The sequence below is a fragment of the Panthera tigris genome, chromosome F3 (assembly GCF_018350195.1).
Source record: "Panthera tigris isolate Pti1 chromosome F3, P.tigris_Pti1_mat1.1, whole genome shotgun sequence".
Taxonomy (NCBI): domain Eukaryota; kingdom Metazoa; phylum Chordata; class Mammalia; order Carnivora; family Felidae; genus Panthera; species Panthera tigris.
Window position 1 is genome coordinate 6,770,895 of NC_056678.1, and position 14,294 is coordinate 6,785,188.

Sequence of the window (14,294 nt, forward strand, 5' to 3'; positions counted from 1 at the left end):
AACAGATATTATGGCAGCGAATGTAGTCATTGAAATTGAACATATTTTGTTACTCTGGAGTTAAGTTTTTTTGTTTTTTGGTTGTTTTTGTTTGTTTGTTTTACTATTACAAAGGAATGACTGAAAGTTGTAAAGGTAGTATTTGCAAGAAAAAAAGTTGTGTTGTAAATCTTAGACTGCGATGATAATTGTTAGGAACTTTTTAAAGTCCAGGTTTTTTGTTGTTGTTTTTGAAAAATTCCATTAGAACTAAATTTTTGCAGTGAAGGAAACGATCAACAAAGCTAAAAGGTAACCTACTGAATGGAAGAAGATATTTCTAAATACATCCAATAAGGATTTAAATTTTTTTTTAATGTTTATTTGTTTTTGAGAGAGAGAGAGCACAAGTAGGGGAGGAACAGAGAGAGGGAAACACAGAATCCAAAGCAGGCTCCAGGCTCTGAGCTGTCAGCACAGAGCCTGATGTGGGGCTTGAACTCATGAACTGTGAGATCATGACCTGAGCTGAAGTCAGATGCTCAACTGACTGAGCCACCCAGGTACCCCATCCAATAAGGATTTAATATCTAAAATATATGAAAAACTTACACAACTTAATATTTTAAAAAAACAATTCTGTTACATAATGGGCAGAGGACTTCAATAGACTTTTTTCAAAGAAGACATATAAATGGCCAATAGACACATGAAAATATGCTCAACATCACTCATCATCAAAAAGTGCAAATCACAACCATGATGGGATATCACCTCACTCACACTCATCCGATTGGCTCTTAACAAAAAGACAAAAAATAGCAGTGTTGGTGACAACGTAGTGGGAAGGGAGCCCTGGAACACTGTTGATGGGAATGCAAATTGGTGCAGTGACCATGGAAAACAGCATGGACGTTTCTCAAAAAATTAAAAATAGAACTACCATAGGACCCAGCAAACTCCACTTCTGGGTCTTTATTCAAAGTAAATGAAAACTAATTTGAAAAGATATATGCACCTCTATGCTCATTGCAGCATGATTTACAGTAGCCAGGATATTTGAAAGCAACCTTCGTGACTGCTGATAGATGAATGGATAAAGAAGATGATGTATCTCTCTATCTATAACTTTTATTACTTTGTGTGTACATAATGTATACATACACAAACATACATTTACGATGGAGTATTACTCATCCATAAAAAACAGTGAAATCTTGCTGTTCATGACAACATGGATGGACCTAGAGGGTATTACGCTAAGTGAAATGAATCAGAGAAACAGATACCATAAGATTTCACTTGTATATGGAATCTAGAAAACAAAGCAAATGAACAAATAAAACAAATAGACTCATAGATACAGGAAATAAACTTGGTTACCACAGGGGGAGGGCGGGGTGAAATAGGTGTAGGGGACTAAGGTGTACAAACTTTTAGTTATAAAATAGATTAGTCACGGGGATGTGACATACAGCATAGGTGATATGGTCAGTAATAGTATAATAACTTTGTATGGTGACAGATCATAACTGGACATTGTGGGGATCACTTCATAATATATAAAAATGTCAAATCACTGTCCTTATGATGTACTCCTGAAACTAGTGGGACATTGTACGTCAATTACACTTCAGTTAAGAAAAAGAATATAACTGTTTTGCAAGATATAGCAGTTTATTTTCAAAATAAACATTACCGGTTTTTTTTTTTTTTTTTTTTAACAGTTTATTTTATTTATTTATTTATTTATTTTTTAATAACATTACCGGTTTTGTGAAGAAATAGTCTTATTTAGTAGGTTAAGATCACCTGTTTACATTAGTGTCTTCCTAACAGCTTGACTAAGTACAACACACAAAAGACAGGTAGTCGTTCCCTTAAAGGAACTTAAATTTCTAAACTTTCTATGTTTTTTGCTTGAGTAGCAAGTAACTCGTTTTTTTTGAACAAAAACAAGAATATTCAATTATTTTATATGATTTTCTTATGCTTCTAATAAAAATATCTTGAGAAGTGTAAACCTTATTTTCCCTATAGATAATTATTTGGAAAGTATTTTTGAATTTCCCTTTATTCTTTACATATTTATTGAGCACATATTATGTGCTACGTATTAGGTTTGGCTCTGAAGATTCAAAGCTCTAGAGTACTTGCACGGTCTTTTCCTGTGCTTTTCCCTGTGCTTCTTCCAGGAAAACAAAACTAATACAGCATTAAATTAGCCATGAGGGTTAACAGTACATGTATTTGAAAGCTTTGCAAAGTTTCTTTCTGATTACAGTGTAACAACTGCATGTCCATTGCAGAACATCAAAAAGCCAAAAAAGTAGTTATTTTAATACAGTTGTAAAATAAATTTATTGACTGCTTGCTAGAAGCTAGTCACTGTGTACTTGGTATATGACATGAACAAGACAGATGGCCTCTGTATTTATGGAAATCATAGTGTTTGGGGAATTCATATCAAACAAATAATTATAAGTGATTTTCAAGGTAAAAAACAAAAGATGAAAACCACTCTAAATCTCACCGCCTAGCAATAATTGCTCTTACCATGTTAATATATTTTCCTGTTTTTATACTGTACACGTTTTCCATTTTATTTAGTATTCTAAAATATATGCTAATTGTCTACTGATTAATTATGTAGATATACTATAATTTATCAAATCCTTACCAAATTTTGGGACATTTAGATTATTTCCTTAACTTAATCAACTTTGCTTGGGTATAATCTACATGCAATAAAATGTGCTCCCTTTAAATACACACTACATGAGTCTTGACAAACATTACATGCATGGAGTCCCCATTATAATAAAGATGTGGAATATTTCTGTTGCCTCAAAAAGTTCTGACATGCCATCTGTCACCCCGTCCTGCACCCACACTAGGCCCTAGGCAACCACTGACCTGCTTTGTGACACTAAAGATTTGATTTACCTTTCCTAAAGTTTCTTTGAAATTGAATCATATAATATATACTGCTCTGTGTGTTTCTTTTCCTCAGCCTAAGGTTTTTGAGTTTATTCTTTTTGTGGCACTTCTCAATAGCTTGTTCCTTCTCTTGCTGAGTCATGATGGATTGCGTGGCTAGATGAAGATCTGCCCTGCTCTTGGTGTACATTTGGGCTGACTGCAGTTATTTCCTAATAAAAAGGCTGATACACACATTCATGTACAGGTTTTCTTTTCTCTTAGGTAAACACTGAGGAGTATCATTGCTGAGTTTGTGGTAAACATACGTTTATGTTTTATTAAAAAAGTCCAGAATTGTTTTCTAAAGTAGTGTCATTTGACATTTCTGATAGCAATGTAGTGAGAATTCTCGTTACTCCACAACACTTGGTGGGGTCAATCTCTTTAATTTAGTTATTCTAGTCAGAATATAGATGTGTATTATTGTGGTTTTAAGGTGCATTTCTCTGATGATTAAAATGATATTAAATATCTTTTCACACACTTCTTGGCTATTCATTTCTTGTGACCTGTCCAAATACTTTGCCTAATTTATTAATTGGATTATTTTCTCCTTGTTATTATAAGAGTTCTTCATATGTTCTGGTTACAAGTAGTTTGCCAAATATATGCATCAAAATTATTTCCCCCATACTCTACCTTGTCTTTTCATCATCTCACTGATATTTTTTGACAACAGTTTTTAGTTTTGAAGTCTCAATTTATCAATTCTTGTCTTTTCTGGTTTTTATTGTTTTGGTCTGCTATCCAAGAAGTCTTTGTCTACCCTAAATCATAAATATTTTCTTCTAGAACTTTATAGTTGTATCTGCTACATTTAGATCTATGACCTATTTTAAATTGATTTTTATGCATATGAAAAGGTAAGGATTGGTGTTCCTTTTTTTTTTCCCATATGGATATCCAGTTATTCCAGCATCTTTTATTGGAAGTACTGTACTCTGCCCCATTGAATGACCTTAACACTTGTGTCAGAAATCAATTTGTCACGTATTTGTATGTTTCAGGACTCTCCACTGTGTTCTATAAGTTGATGTGGCGTTCTTTACACTGATACCATATTGTCTTGATTATGGTAGCTTTAAAGTATGTCTTAAAATTAGGAAGAATACTGTTGTTTCTCAGAATTGTTGTGGCCCTTTTAGGTCCTGTACATTTCCATATCAATCCAGTATCAGCTTCTTAATCTTTACAGAGAAAGCCTGCTGGGACTATGATGCATTTGCTTTGAGTCTGTAGATCATTTTGGGGAAAACTGACATGTCAACAATATTAGTGTTGTGATCTATGTGCTCAGTGTATCTGTTTATTTTTGTCTTCTCTAATTTCTACTGACACATTTTGTAATTTTCACTGTGTAAGTCTTGCACAACTGTTACCAATTTTTCCCTTACATATTTCTACTGGTTTTTTTCATTGCCAGTTGTTAATTGCTAGCATATAATACATTTGAGCTTTTGTGTATTGACCTTGTATCCCATGGGTTTCTGAAGCTCACTTATTGTTTTATAATTTTTTTGGTAAATTTCTTTGGAATGTCTTTGGAGACAGGCTTACTGCCTGTGAATAAAGGCAGTTTTACTTCCTTTCCAATCTGAATGACATTCATATATTTGTCTGTCTGTCTGTCTGTCTGTCTGTCTATGCCTTATTTCACCTGGCTAAGAACTCCTGTACAATGCCAAATAAAAGAAGTGAACATCCTTGTTCCCACTCTCAGAGGGAAAAGAGATTCAGTCTGTCATTACTAAGTGTGATAATAGCTATACATTTTTAAATGCCTTTTATCAGGTTGAAGAACTTCTCTCCTGTTCCTGCTTTGTTAAGAGATTTTAGTATCAGTGGCCATCAAGTTTTCTTAAAACTTCTTCTGCATTGCTTGAGATGATCATATGGTTTTCCCTTTTTTTAGTCTGTTAATACGGTGAATTACATTGGTTTCAAATGTTAAACCAATCTTTCATTCTTGGAATTAACCATCACTAGTCATGTTGTATTGTCAGCCTTTGTTGGATATGATTTGGTAAAGTTTGTTAAGACTTTTTACATCTGTGATTATGAGGAATATTGATACCTTTCATGTAGTAGCTTTGGTTTTGTATTAAGATAATGCTGGCCTTGTGTAATGTGTTAAGTATTTCCTCCTCTTATTTTCTGCAAGTATTTGCATGAAATTGTTATGATCTCTTCTTTAAGAGTTTGGTAGTATTCACTAATATTTTATTTGCAAGTTTTGGGGGAACTGCATTTTTGGGGATTAGGTTTTAAATACAGACTCATGCTTACCCCATTTTATTTTCAAGTTAGGTTGTACCATTTCACATACCATAAGACCCTTTGACCTGAACACCTTCATTTCCCCCCTTCAGGCTTTTATGCTACTGTTAATACATTTTACCTTTATATATGCCATAAATGCCACTATGCATTGTTATTTTTGTTTTAAACCAGAACTGTCTTTTAAAAAGATTAATAACACAAGAAAAATCAACATGTATTTACCCACAAAGTTATGATTTACAGTCTCTTCTTTACCTTGTGTAGATCCAGTTTTCCATCAGGTACCATTTTGCTTCAGCCTGAAGCATTTACCTTGAACATTTATAGTGTAGTGTTTCTGGGGCTCATTTCTCTAACCTTTTGCATGTCCCCAAAAGGCTCTATTTTACTGTCATTTTTGAAAAGATACTTTAGCTGTGTATAAAATTCTAGTTTGCCTGTTCTATATTTACTTACTATCAAGGTGCCTCTCCACTTTCTCCTGGTTTGCAGAGTGTTTTTTTTTTTAAATCTTTATTTTTGAGAGAGTGAGAGAGAGAGAGAGACAGAGTGAGAGCAGGGGAAGAACAGAAAGAGAGGGAGACACAGAATCCGAAGCAGTCTCCAGGCTCTGAGCTGTGAGCACAGAGCCCGATGTGGGCTCAATGTGAGGCTCGAACCCACGAACCGTGAGATCATGACCTGAGCCGAAGTCGGACGCTTAACTGACTGAGCCACCCAGGCGCCCCTACACAGTTTCTGACAAGGAGTGTGCACTCATTCTTTGGTCCCTGTGCTTAACATGTCTCTTTTATTTTTGAATTTTTTAAAATTGTTTTTAATGTTTATTTTTGAGAGAGAGAGAGACGAAATGTGAGTGGGGGAGGGACAGAGAGAGAGAGGGAGACACAGAATCTGAAGCAGGCTCCAGGCTCTGAGCTGTCAGCACAGAGCCTGACATGGGGCTCAAACTCATGAACTGTGAGATCATGACCTGAGCGGAAGTCAGATGCCCAACCGAGCCACCCAGGTGCCCTTTAACGTGTCTCTTTACCACCACCCCTGTCCTATTAAACTTTTCTTTTATGCCTTGCTTTCAGCTATTTAATTATGATGTGTCTATAGGATTTTCTTTACATTTCTTTGTTTCCCTGTTTGTTTATTTACTTATTTTGAGAGAGAAAGAGAGCATGAGCAGAGGAGAGGCAGACAGAGAGGGTGAGATAGAATCCCAGTCAGGCTCTGCATTGTCAACACAGATCCCAATGCGGAGCTTGAACTCACAAACAAGGAGATCAAGATCTGAGCCAAAATCAAGAGTCAGATATTTAACCAACTGAGCCACCCAGGCACCCCTCTTTACATTTCTTTCAGTTGGGTTTTCTTCTAAGTCTTTGTGAATCTGCAGGCTTATAGTTTCATCAGATTTGAAAACTTTTTGGACATTATTCAAGTATTTTTTTTCTGTTCATTCATTTCTCTCATCCGATCCTCAGAATGCACTTATACATATGTTAGACTGCGGGATATCATCCCACAGTTTATCAATGCTCTGTTCATCTTTTTCATTATTTTTTTATATCTTTAACTTTAGATCTGTTTCCTGTGTCTTAAAGTCTGTTACCATTTTTTTCTCCAGCGTCTAGCATGCTGTTAATTAAATCAGTTTTTTGTTTTTCATCTAGGACATTTCACACTTCATCTTGAAGTTTAATTTGGGACTTTTCATATCTCCCATTTATTTCCTTATGCTTCTGTCTCTACCTTTTGAACTTTTAGACTATATCTTAATAGCTATTTTATCATAGTATTCTTCTATCTCTGTCATTTGTGTCAATTTCTGAGTGACACATTTTTCTCCTAGTAATGGGTTATATTTTCCTAGTTCTTTTTGTGCCTGATAATTTTTCATTGGATGATGTTGTTCTTACTTATAAACGGTGATCATTTCCAGGCTTGCGTTTAACCGTAGACTGGCCACACTAGCCTTTGCTGTGACACTGGTATTGCCGCACTGCCCAGGCAGGAACCTCACCGACTGTCCTGGGTGCCACATTTCTTAGGAGGCCTTTCCATCCTGCCTGGCAAGGATGCAAAGCACTTTGGGCTCTGTGTGAACCTGGGATTGTTTCACGTGATCTTTTCCAGGGTCTCTTTCCCTGGCCTCAGCCTTTTTCTTACATATGCTGCTCCTTACTATTTGGGTTTTCCTACTGGATACAGAATTTTAAAATGCCTTTTTGTTTTTCATTTAGCCATTTGGCCGTATTGCTCCATTGCCTTTTTGCTTACGTAGCCTCTGAAAAATCTAGGATTATTCTATTTGTTCTTCTGTATGTTATGTTTCCCCAACCTCAGAATTTTTAAAAGCTTTTCTGTCACCAGTTTTTTGGTGATTTGAATGTGCTCTGACTTCCTACGTTCCAGTAGTTCATGCATGTTTGTGAATTTTCATCATGTTGAGGTTCATTGAGATACACAGATGTATGCATTTATCATTTTTATCCAAGTTTGGAGAATCTGGGGCATCATTTTGCAGGTGTCTCCCTCCCTTTTTCAGGAACTGCCATTACGCATATGTTAGCTTCCTTGATGCTGTCAACCTGTCACTAAGGCTCTTTTTTTTTTTAAGTTACAATTTGCATAGTTTCTTTTATTGTGACTTGATACTCATTGCTTTTCTTCTCTTGCAGTGTCTGATTTGTTGTTAATCCCATCTACTGAAATTTTTCAGATACTGTACACTTTATCTCTAGAAGTCCCATTTATTTCTGTTTCTATTTCCCTTTATCTCATGTACTGTTTTAAAGTCAGTCTATTAAATCCACCACCCCTGCTATTTTTAAGGTCTGTGTCTAATGACTGATTTTTCTCTTGGTTATGGGTCTTATCTCCTGCATCTTCTTATGTCTAGTAATTACTGCTTGCATACTAGATCGTTGGAATTTTACATGAATGTCTGCGTTTTGTTGCCTTCTTCATATTTGTTAACCTTGATAATGTAGGTTTAGCTTGTACTTTGACTTTTTTGAAATACCTACTGAATGCCTGGCTATTCACTAATGACACTGTTTTGACTGCGTAGAAATTGAATGTCTGTCAGCTCGGAGTGACCTCTGGGAATTATTTGGCATACAGATCTCCATTCCTACTCTGCTGGTTTTCCTAGAGTTTAACCTCACATACTACATTGCTCACTACTCTGTGGCATACTAAACGATGTGGATTTTGTGTGGCTTCTTGCTCACTGGTGTTCTCTTCAGCAAATGCCATCTACCTCACCCTCCTCAAAATCTACTCTCATTCTCCGGTGGTGAGACCTTGAATCATGCTTGGGATCTCCTTTCCTGCCAGTGATGTTCCTTCCACCCAGCACCCTTGGACAGAAGATGGGTGGCTTTAGGACTCATTTGTTTCCCTTTTCAGAAGGATCTTGGTCCTGTGCTGCCTCTTGTCCAGTATCTAAAAAGAATTCTGTTACATATTTTTCATAATTGTCATTTTTTTGTTGTATGCATTTCTGCCAAGTTGTGTAGGGCAAGAGGGTAAGTCTGGCCCCATGGACTTTCTATTCTACTTTTCTAGTTTTTTAATTATTAGTTTAATATATTATGTTTAACTATTAGTTACATCAGAAGTTTATTTTGATACAGGATTAGATGAGAAATCTAATATTTTTCAACATGGTAGGAAGCCTGTGTTCACATTTTTGTCATTGTATACACTGCTACAGAGAATATCCTTATGTAGAAGATTTACACATTTCCTTTTTTTTTAAAGGAAATTTCTAGAAGAGAAACTGTGGTGCTTTAAAAATTATCATAGTATCTATTTCCGGTTGCCCTGTGAAGAGTTGCTGTCTGCTTACATCCCAACCACGAGCGTATAAAGATACTTATCTCACAACACTTCCATTGACAATGCTATTTCTGGATATGCTAAATTGCCTCATTTACGTGTTTATCTCTACTTTATTGATTATTATAATGTGGCATGTTTTCATAAACTGTGTTCATTTGTAGTCCTCTCATTTTAATTGTCTGTGTCCTTTTCCCTTTTTGCCTTGTGTCTTAGTCTTTTAATTTTTTTCATATGATTTCTTTATATCTGTATGCCATCTTTTTCTCTTCCTAGTGCTCAACACAGTGACTTGAAAATAATTAATGCTCACTAAGTGGAAAGTTGGTTTAAAGCCAAGGTAGAAACTGAGAAGGAATATCCAGAGAGTTAGCTAGAAAATCAGAAGAGAGAGCTGTATTACCAACGGCAAGGAACACGTTCAAGAAGGGGGCCAATAGCTGATGTTGTCAGTTCCAGAGCAGGAAGACATAAATAGATCATTGGATTTGGCAATTAAGAGAATATGGGTTATCATAGCAAGAATAAGTTCCATAAGATAACAAGGGTGTACATCAGAGGACAGCAGATTGAGAAATTATTCTTCTCCTTAAGTATTTTTTTTTTTAGCTGATATTTTTATAGAAATTGGCTGGGAGACAAATTGAAGAATATGGTCTAAGCAAAGCTGTAGAAGGCTGCACGTATTATATTGATTTAGGGAGGATCTTTATCTTTTGTGTGGCAGATGAGTAGGTAGGCTTGACATTGTTTTAAGAAAAGTTAGGAATCTAAACAGTATTTTCATCCCATTTGAAGGTTGCCATAAATCTACGTAGAGATCACAGGGGTTCCTTCATCCAAGTTAGTGATATTTTGTGTAAAGGACAGCAGAAGTTACTTGGCCCAGAAATTTTTCAGAGTGGCTTTACTGATAATGGAAACTTCTTTCTACCTCTCATCCTCATTTGAATGGTTATGCATTAATAATATATATCTGCTTCTATAAATGAGTGAATTTTGAGAAATATCCCCGAGTAATTATATGCAGTGGTTTTATTTTGGCATACTATATTTGATCACTTGTAAGGCGTATTTAACATTTCTGTAGTCAGAACGCCTTCTATATTGTCTTTTATATTTGACGGTTTATTAATAGTTTTAATTGACAACTTTTTTGTTTCTTTTTTTGTTAAGTTTATTTAGAGAGTGCGCGCGCGTGTACCTGTGCTAGCGGGTGGGGGGCGGGCAGGAAAGGAGGGAGAGAGAGAATCCCAAGCAGGTTCTGCACTGTCAGTGCGAAGGCCAATGTAGGCCCTGACATAGGGCTTGGTCCCACGCGCTGTGAGATCGTGACCTGAGCCGAAACCAAGAGTCAGACACTTAACCCACTGAGCCACCCAGGCACCCCAACTTTTTTTGTTTCTTGCTATTAACTTAAAATGGTGTTGGAGTCCCAATAAAGAGCATCTTAGATTTGATACAATATGACAAGATAGCATTAGAGTTTAGGGACTATCTGCCAAATATTTTAGTTTTACTATAACTGATGTTAAGCCAGTCTTTTTTGGCAGTTGTTACATCATATTATCTCCCACTCTTCACTGTGACAATGCGTTATGCATAAAATTTATCTTAAAACAGTGACAAGACTCTTCAGTGGAGGTGGAGGAGGAAGAAGGGAAGAAGTCTGTAGGGAACCTCTTTTATGTTGCTTAAGTTATGATTTGCTGTGTGAGGAACAAATCTTGGATAACCATGATTCTTACATGTTTGTTGGGGCACTAAGTCCATAATCGTGTGAAGGTGTAGTTAATTTCTGATCCAGTGGTCAAGGACACACTGATTGGTTCATTCCTTTAATCACAGACCTGTATTGAGAATCTACTGTGATACGTAGCAGTGGCCTCAGCACTATTAACAAACCTTCAATGTTCCTGGTGGATTTCTTAATACAGTGAAGCAGTACATTAAGAGTCAATTCATAGTGCCCGGAACCTGCTCCTTCCATACATGCATTGTTGAACTGAGAGATGAGATGGGCAGTTTCGCAAATCAAGAGCTGGCCTAAATGGAGGGCTGAGTGCTTGGCCACAGGGAGCACCTGTTAATCCTGTAGGTGATTCGTAGGAAGTGAAGGAGCTTATGGTTTTAAGTGATCATATGAGGGGAGAGGTTGGTGTTGTAGTTATTATTGAAATAACACTAAAAGGGGAATAATGGGAGCTCCTCAGTCCGTGTTGACCATTACTAACATAAAAACTTGAAGCCTTATGGTTTGTCATTGTAGAAAACATTGGTTCAGACTTTGAAAACGTTTCCAGAGATCTCATAAATCAACAGCAGTTGTGGAAGAAAGCAAGTTCACATCGATCCGTTTTAGCGAATCAGCAGGCCTTCCTTGGAAATCAAATACAAATCAAATAACCAAGTAGAAATATACCCTCTCTGTTGTGTTCATTTATTTTAATAATATCTCGATACCTAATCCTTGCAAGAGTGAAGCAACAGGACCGTGAGGGGAAATGCAGTCTGATGATGCGTACTTTTTTCCTCTGGTAACTGAAGGTTAAATGGGTAGCAAGCAGAATGCCTTAAACAAGATTGGTATATTGATTAAAACGCTGATTTAACAGCTCGCAGTCTCCCCTTGGAAACCTGGAGAAGATAAGCCAGCTGCTGTGTAAGAGTGCTCCGCGTCCACTGAGAGTACGCTATCTATCATCACAATATGGTGGTGAGAGGTGTTTTATGTTTGTGTTAATTTCCCCCACTAAATCAGTAATTATTACAATCCTGTCCCTGCTGTTTACCCTGCAGCTGTTTTTCCATTTGTCGAGAGAGCGGGTGTTCTCCGAGGACCGCACACGTTTCTATGGTGCAGAAATTGTCTCTGCCTTGGACTATCTACATTCCGGAAAGATTGTGTACCGTGATCTCAAGGTAAAAAAAAAAAAAAAAAAAAAAGTAATCAGAATTTGTTTTTGCAGAGACTATAGGGACAAACACAAAGTAATTACAAAGTTATACAGTTTGGAGAAAAGCAGATTTTGTTGGGAAAAAAAAAGCACTCCGTTTAAGAATGTAGTTTATTGTATTTGACAGGGATTCCATTCACTGATATGTACGTAGTTCCTTTATGTCTGAGGTTTTGAAGTGCCCAGTAATATGTGTTTCACTGCTTTGGTCAGATGTGACCTGCCAATAATTGTTTCATTTTTCTAGAACTTTGTGAGTAATGTTAACCATCTGATTAAGAATCAGGTGCCTTTGCCAGGGACATTCTAAAGTAAGTTTCATTGTTATAGTCTACCATACTGTTATGGATGAAACTCGTATAACAATGAAGGTATTTATTGGGAAAATACTCAGTTTGCTTTTGGTATTGACTTTGTGCTGGCTTTAAATCCCTGAAGCCTTTTAATACAGCCTTTTATTAATTTGCTTAGTTTCCATTTTAAAAAACACTGTATTGTTTTATGGGCAATAGTGACTTCACTTCTCTGAATTCCTTCCTGACAAGGCTCTGGGACCAGCTCTGGGTCAGCATCCATTCTGTAAAGAGCAGATAGCACCCGTTTCAGGCTTTGCTGCCCAGATTCGCTCTGCAGCTGCCCTGCTCTGCTCCTGTAGGGCAGTAGGCATGTGAGTGGGGCTGGCTGTGTTCTGGTAAAACTTCACTCACAAGAATGAGCAGTTGGCCAGATTTCGCTCCCAGGCCATAGTTTGCTAAGCCCTGAAGTAGCTCGTTAAAGGTAGTAGTAATTCTCATGTGACGCTGTTTTGATGGATTGGCCACGTTAGGGAAATGTATCCCATGATACATTTGGAACACATTCTAAATGTGACTGTCTAGCTTTCATGAAAAGTAAATCCTATAGTAATCTTATTAAAATCTGATACAGAATTGCTTAATTTATTAAATACTAGCCCATTTAAAGTGTGATTTGATTTGTAGATGTAGACGTTACCAGAGTCTTTTATGAAATCTTTCTGTACGAAACGAGGTATAGATCTAGAATACTATGAAAGACATCACAACTGTCCCTCACTCCCACCTCACTCCTTTTCAACCTGTGATTCCTACATCATCCATTTAAGTGCTTGTCTTTGAAGATGTTCTTAATCATGTACTTTTAGGCTACGAATGACCCTAAGGCGTAACTACCTCGCAAAGCATTATTCTGCACACTGATGGTGAAATTTAGTATGTATGTTTGTGTAACATGTTATGCATTAAAGTTTAAAAGTAGCTATAAATACCGTATTTAGGAAAAATGAACTGAGCAGCTATAAAACATCTAGGTCAGGGGTGAGCCGCTGTGCAAGGGCCAGATGCACCAGAGGGGAATACCCATCAACGGTAGGATTGTATTTAGCCTGAAGTTTTTTATGACAAAGAATGTGATGGAATTAAGCTTCTGCATCTGATGTCTGAGTGGCCAAATAATCCGTTAATGTTTACATGTCTTGAATCTCAGTATTTTTTTTAAAGAAATTAGTTATATGGCATGACAAAACTTGTAAGTTTCATGGCATTTCAGATAGACTTAGAAATAGTTTGCTCTTCTCTGAGTCTGCTCTCCCCGCTGAAGAAGTGTTATATTTTATGGATCCTAGTTGTGGCGGGGGGGGGGGGGGGGGGGGGGGGTGTCCTCGATTTAGGGAAATGAGAATAATCTGGAAGTACTCAGTAACATATTCAGAATGCTTAAAGCTGGAAGATAGAACCATTAACCTAAAGGAGGAAGAGAAAGAATGCTCCTTTGGCAACATTGATTAAGGAATGTTATAATTGGGATGGTCTTGGTCAGTATTCTTTGCGAATCATCATTAAATGAACCAACAGGGGCACCTGGATGGCTCAGTCGGTTGAGCGTCCGACTTCGGCTCTGTCATGATCTCACAGTTTGTGGGTTTGAGCCCCGCGTCAGGCTCTGTGCTGACAGCTCGGAGCCTGGAGCCTGCTTCAGATTCTGTGTCTCCTTCTGTCTCTGCCCCTCCCCTGATCATGCTTTGTCTCACTTTGTTTCTCAAAAATAAATAAATGTAAAAAAAAATTTTTTTAAATGAACCACCATATTGTGCATTTAATATGAGTTTCATTGCCCTATCCTTTCTGATGTTGGAATTAGATCAACATTGTTACATGGCAATATATATGAATACCAGTCCAAGTAGTTACCATATACATAGACCACTAACTTCACTAGACAATTAGGTAGTCTCTGCTCTCT

The 14,294-nt window shown here is 37.0% G+C and overlaps 1 protein-coding gene across 7 annotated transcripts in view; it reads left to right on the plus strand.

Annotated features, from left to right (window-relative positions):
• AKT3 (AKT serine/threonine kinase 3) overlaps window positions 1-14,294 on the plus strand; it is a 304,267-nt gene that overhangs the window by 226,573 nt on the left and 63,400 nt on the right. For all 7 annotated transcript variants that reach the window (XM_042976947.1, XM_007076970.3, XM_042976948.1 and 4 more), the window contains one exon: window positions 11,878-12,000. In XM_042976947.1, the coding sequence (XP_042832881.1) occupies window positions 11,878-12,000 (123 nt within the window). The remainder of the gene's footprint in view (window positions 1-11,877; window positions 12,001-14,294) is intronic.